Below are 6,723 nucleotides of genomic sequence, written 5' to 3'. Positions count from 1 at the left end.
ACCTCCTTTGCCAGGAGAGAGTGAATGAAGAACACATGCAGCTTCTAGGGGCAGGCCGGGCAGCCCATGGAGTCAGATACGAAAAACTATGAAAAGCAGACAGAAGAACTAAAGAAGTGTCTGAGGTCACTTCATAGAAGGCCAAATATGCTGTCATTCTCGAAGTCACCCCCACCACGATGGCAAATGATAAGCACTGATGTTCATAAAAATCGATGTGTGTGATGCTGACATTGGGTTAATGAGAAAAGATGATATGACAGCATGAATGAATACTCATTCACTTTGTGCCATACGGAGACCTGTACAAAACACTCACTGTGGCTCCTAAGAGTCCAAAGGCTGAGAACTGAGAAGCCCTGGGCCAAGCACAGGCCCTCCCGGGCCTCCATTTTCTAACCAGCAAGGTGGAGATGGGACCTGCTGAGCCTGTCTCCTATGGCCCTTGCTTTGAGGCCAGTAAAAGACACAAGATCACTTTTACATGTGCATGTAGTTGTAACTTTTCAGGTTTACTGCAATGTAAGTGATACATGGCATTGGCTAAGTTTAAGCTGTACAACATGTTGATCTAAGATCACTTTCAGAAGAGAATATTGCTACACATAAGAGACTTATTATTTGATAGAGACCCTCCCAAGTTTTAAACTGAAATCAGGTCCTGGACAAGACACTGCCCTGTGCCACCACCCATGCCCCCCCTTCCTCCACCTTTCTCTCTACTTGGGAGGTTTAAGGCTGGAGTCACCAGACAGCATTAAGAAATGCACTCCTGGGGGCGCCTGGGTGGCTTAGTCGGTTAAGCGTCCGACTTTCGCTAAGGTCGTGATCTCGCGGTTCGTGTGTTCNCTTTAATAACTTTTTATTTTTATGTTTATTTATTTATTTAATGTTTATTTATTTTTGAGAGAGAGCATGAGCAGGTGTGGGGCAGAAAGAGAGGGAGGCTCAGAATCCAAAGCAGGCTCCAGGCTCCAAGCTGTCAGCACAGAGCCCGATGCAGGGCTAGAACCCATGAACCACAAGATCATGACCTGACCCAAAGTCAGATGCTTAACTGACTGAACCACCCAGTGCCCCTATGTTTAAGAGAGAAAGCAGAGGACGGTCAGAGAGAGAGAGGGAGAGAGAGAATCCCAAGCAGGCTCCACACTGTCAGCATATACCCTGACATGGGGCTTGAACTCATGAACCATGAGATCATGGCCTGAGCCAAAAGCAAGAGTTGGATGTGTAGCCAACTGTGCTGCCCAGGCACCCCTTTTAAAAGGATACTTGCTGTTTGGCTTGCAGGTATACATAATGGTAGCTTCACAACATCAACTACCATGACTGCTTTCAAAGTATAAGGTACTATATTAGGTTATTCCTATTAAGGTTAATATCTAGAAGCCATAGATAATTAAAGATGTACACAACTATTTAGCCACCAAAAAAGATGTTGATCACAGCACTGTTTATAACAGCAAAAAATTAAAAAGGACCAGATGTCTCAAAACAGAAAACTGATTAAATAAATACGGTACACGTACACCCTGGCACACAGATGTTTAAGAGTGGGAAAAGCTCTTTCCAAGATAATGTTACACAGAGAAAGCAGAGTGAGACACAAATAACAGTATAATTTACATTTTTTCAAATAAACATATGTATGCATGCATAGGAGGAGGTCTGGAAGGACACAGACCAAAAGTTAACTGTGGTTCTCACTAGGTGGCAGAATCTTTTTTCTTTATCAACGTTTTATAAAATGTCTGAAATAAGTATGTATTACTTATATGTTAAGGACTTCTTTAACATTAAGACAAAACTATGTGAGAACAAAGGAATGCATCCAAGAACATATGTATGCATTAATGGGAACATCAATGCATGTGGATAGTTTTGTTATTAAACGACATCTTATAATAGTTCATATCCAATTTATGCACAAAATAATAAGGCTGCTTTCTCACCAGTTTCTTTTGTATTTTTATATGGGCTTAAAAAAAAACCAAATATCAAATATTAAGCATTTCACATTTAAAAGCAAATACATTTTCTGGGTTACAGTCAAGAGTCAGGTGGTTAGNGAGGGCACTTGTGGGGATGAGCACTGGGTGTTATATGGAAACCAACTTGACAATAAACTATTTGTAAAAAAAAGTCAGGTGGTTAGGAGGTATATCAGAAGAAGTACATTATCTACTATTAAATATGATTAAGCATGGTAATCTATAAAGGTATAGATGTGATAGAGAGCTTATTAGCTTTAGTTTTATTAGAAAAATAAATACAAATTTGTGTCCACTATGAAGGAAGAAGGGTCAATAAAATGGGTAAATAAGTAAAAAGTTAAGCTTCTTATGTGTTCTACAGTGGGTGCTCATACACTCAGAAGAGTGGAAATTAGAGGGTCAAGATGGCAGCCTGATCACACTTGTTTCCTCTCCTGCCCCAAATCCCGTGAAACACACACACACACACACACACACACACACACACACCTCTTCTCCTGCCTCAAATCCCATGAAATACACAAACTCCTCTCCTGCCCCTAATTCCACAACACACACACACATCCACTCTCCTGACCCAAATCCCACGGAACACACATAGACACACACATGTTTGACATGGTAAATGTTCGACTGAATGAAGGCATGAATAAAGTCAATCCACACTACCCTAGCCTTGTTCTCCTGTGAGCGAGACAAGTATTAGCAAGACAGCTGGCCAAGGCAGGGGTGGAGTCTATGGCTACGGCACAGAAAAGTATGTAGCAGCAGAGCACAAGAGGAGTAAATTTGTAACTCTAGCCTCGTTGGCACTGTATTCTAGTGAAATGAGCTGAAGAACATATGTTCAAGTACAATATACATCATTACGATATGAACAGACACTCATAATTAGAGAAGCAAGTGAATTTTAAACAGTTATGATTCCTATTATGTTGACACTAGACCAAAGTTTCACACAAATGTCCTTTTAAGGACAAAAAATGTCTAGACTTGGAGTTAAAGGCAAGGTGACAGTAAATCTTAATTTCTTCTGTCCTTGCTTTTCCAAAATCTGTTATTTAGAAAAACAAAACAAAACAATGTAATTATTATGACATGCTCTGAAAATTAAGAGAGGAAAAATTCTCAAAATTTTTAGTCAAGAAAATTTATGTACACACTGTTGACGGTGTGACTCACACATAAATATTCACAAAGCAAAGAGAACTTAGTGCACCAGGTCCAAGGAGACCGTAAGGACATGGTCTGGAATCATGTGCACTTGGCACTCGGGCAGCCGGCAAGCGTGACCAGGATGAGCTAACCCTAATAAAGGCGCCTGTGCTCTGTGACATAAGACGGCTAGTGTGTCATTTCCGGTATCATTTGACCAACATTCATCAAGAGCCTGTTGCACGTCAGGTATGGGGCTGCAAAGGTGAAAACCGTAATGTCCCTGTACTTCCTTGTGTCCTTCCAGCAAGCACCTGGTTTACATATGGTAGCATCACTTCCACCTTCTCTTGTATGGTAATTACTTGCACTCATTCTCTGTCCTTGATTGTGAGCTCCTGGAAGATGGGTACAGTCTCACTGCTTTTCCCATTCTGCGTGGTACTTTGCGTGCTTAGCGGGCACTCAAAAATGATATGGTGGATTAAGATTCCAAGAGTGTTTCTCCGACTGGATTCCTGTTCTTATGGGATAAAAGGCAGTCTTTGAGGAAAATGTTAACTGGAGTACTCACTGGAATTCGGTTTCTGGATCTAAAAGTTGCAACTCTCCTGAGATCATCATCTGAGGCACGATATGGAACGACCAAGAGAGCAGGGTAGGTGTCACACAGTTCATAGCACTTATTGATAAAAGTTATTCTCCAGTGGTGGTTGGGCAAGCCCTGCAGGAGAGAAGGAAGTCTAAGTCAGTACTGCATGGCTCTGTCTCCGGATTGGCCTTGGGTCTCCTTTCTTCTTCCTAGCAGAATCTGCACATGCCTCTTTGACCACAGGGAAGGGATGGTCTACCGATTTATAATAAAGGGAGCCAAATCAGTGATCCAGACAACATAAGAACACAAGACAAAACATTGGTGGTCTAAAATATCATTGGTAAATAAGGATTGTCTTGAATTTGAGATCTTCCTTAATTTCAAGTCAAACTATTCCTTACCACATGTATAACAAAGATAAACCCAAGTGCATTTCCCACCTTTGTACCCTTCCCACCCCAAAGAAAAGTGCATCACATAATTTTAATCTGTGTCCAGCTGAGGGTAGAAGAGAGATTGGGCAACTTCCTCTCCCTACTCAAAACAAGAATCAGTGCTTCAGTCTGCTCCAAAGTAGAAAGAGGCTAAGTTTACGCAGAAAGTCACAGAGGGGAAGAGGAAAGGAAAACCCCTCTGGGGAGGCTCATTTCGCCACCTCCTAAAAGTGTTTTCAATCAAGTTGTTTGGGATTGGTGGTCGCTCAGTAGGCTGTGTGAGAGATACAGCCATCTGCATTCTAAGCAGACAGCTAATGTGACAGGGAGCCATGGACTGCACTTCCCATCCTGCCAGCTAACCACAAAACCGCGTCTAGTATGGACAAGATCCAGAGGTGGTGGAATATTCTCTCCCCATACTCACAAATACACAAATACACACACAAAGGTGAGTTATGTGGGTACTTGCTGTGGGGACAGACATTGTACCTTTTCCTTAGGTCTGGGCCTATAGACCACGGACCAAACAGGTGAGTCTGATGCTGAGTCCAATTAGAGAGTTATAAGTCCCATGAAAAAGTTATAAGAAGAAAAGATGAAATATAATGGCAGTCTAGAAAAAGATACCTTCAACAGTGCATATATGCATGCAATCTTAAAAATAGGAACTGTTTTGTTTCAAGCTAGAAACATTGGCCTACAAAATAAGTGTTAATATTATCCATAATACTCCAAAACTAAAGGTACAAATATTTAAATACATAATGCTACAGAAGCTCCAAAACATGCAAAATGTTTTAACAGTCTTTCTTCTGCCTCAATAGCTGACCCAGAACAGAAGTCATTAAAATGAAACATATATATAGCCTTTGAAAACCCACCAGTCTAAAGTGGACTTCTGGAAGCAGAGGATGCCCTACCTCATATGTGTGATCTAAACTCCAACACCCACATTCCTGAGCATCAGATCTGCTTATGAGTATGCACACCACTGATCAAGACGGAAAAATATAATCAGCACAGATGCTTGGTAGTGGAGGTGGTGGCTAGAAGGTTCTCCTTGAGTCTAGGGTCCTAGAATTTTACTTTACATTCACTGCCTTTTAATATAAAGCAATTGGGCTCTATCGGATTCTCAAAGCCCAATTATTTTAAGAGCTTTGTAGGATGAGGACTATGAAAACCTCTATTACAAAACTTGTACCTGGCTCTTGTTACGTAATACTACGCATAGGCTCCTCTTCACAAAAAAACGCCACAAGAGACCTTTGTCCCTGAACATCAACGGTGCGTTTATTACAGCAAATAAACATGCATGCGGGTGAAGTTTACAGAAGAGAGCAGTAAAAGCTATTCTAATATACGCTCATCACAGCTTTCTTGGGAAAGTCATCATTATGGGAAAACAGTCCTAATTCATTTCAATCTGCAAGTGGAATAAATATAATTTCAATCTAGCTGTCAGTGACAGATAAGCTCCCAAATATGTAAATACATAGTGACATGAACTCCTAAATAGTAAGGTATAGAAGTTTGACTTGTCTAGACTCTACATATTTGATTCATTTCATGAACAACACACAACTGATGTTGTTTATATACCAGAAGGAAATAGAACTTGGCTACCCAGCCTTCAATGCAACTTGAATACAGCTATAAAATGAGCTCATAAATTACACACTGATTGATAAAATGAGCTATAACTGCCACTAAAAATGTACTAAGCAAGGATTNTGCCCCCCCCGCCATAGCACCTGTTGACTTACCTGCCTTCTGTATTCTTCTACTGGGTTGTAAACCGTCCATCCATCCACGTTAAACTTCTCTTCATTCAGAAATGCAAATATTGGCTAGAAAAGGAAAAAGGAAAAAAAAGAATTTAAAGTTCAGCATGACAGAACTAATAGCCTACTAATACTACACCCTCCAAGTTTTCACCAGATTTGCCTACCATGAAATCACAACCCAAAGTGGGACTTTCAAAAATAAATGACAGTTTTGGAAAGTGCACACTAGACTTCTGNAGCCGAAGTCGGACGCTTAACCAACTGAGCCACCCAGGCGCCCCTGCTGCCTTCTATCTTGAGTAATAGGTACTTCTGAGACCTCAAGTTTCCATGGCTGCAAATGTCTCTTTTTTTCGTGTTTATTTATTTATTTTCAGAGAGAAAGAGTGTGCCTGCATGTGCACACATGTGAGCGGGGGAGGGGCAGAGAGAAAGAGACAGAGAGAGAGAGAGAGAGAGAGAATCCCAAAGAGCCAAAGTCAGATACTCAACTGATTGAGCCACCCAGGTGCCCCTGCAAACATTTCTTTCTCTTTTTTTTAATGTTTATTCTTGAGAGAAAGACAGAAAGAGAGCATGTGCTAGTGGGGGAGGGGCAGAGAGAGAGAGAGAAACACACACACAGAATCCGAAGCAGGTTCCAGGCTCTGAGCTATTACCACAGAGCCCCATGCAGGGCTCAAACTCAAACTGTGAGATCATCATGACCCGAGCCAAAGTTGGGACGCTTAAACGACTGAGCCACTTAGGTG

At 41.3% G+C, this 6,723-nt stretch overlaps 1 protein-coding gene across 1 annotated transcript in view; it reads right to left on the bottom strand.

Moving 5' to 3' along the window:
* The window catches only part of MTM1 (myotubularin 1), a 74,913-nt gene that overhangs the window by 25,398 nt on the left and 42,792 nt on the right, over positions 1–6,723 (bottom strand). Inside the window, exons 6-7 of the mRNA XM_077771214.1 lie at positions 5,951–6,034; positions 3,727–3,876 (exon numbers count right to left, since the gene is read on the bottom strand). Coding sequence (XP_077627340.1) covers positions 3,727–3,876; positions 5,951–6,034 — 234 coding nt within the window. The remainder of the gene's footprint in view (positions 1–3,726; positions 3,877–5,950; positions 6,035–6,723) is intronic.

This window comes from Crocuta crocuta, unplaced genomic scaffold, assembly GCF_008692635.1.
Source record: "Crocuta crocuta isolate KB4526 unplaced genomic scaffold, BGI_CrCroc_1.0 scaffold1304, whole genome shotgun sequence".
NCBI lineage: Eukaryota > Metazoa > Chordata > Mammalia > Carnivora > Hyaenidae > Crocuta > Crocuta crocuta.
This window is presented reverse-complemented; position numbering and strand designations above follow the sequence as displayed.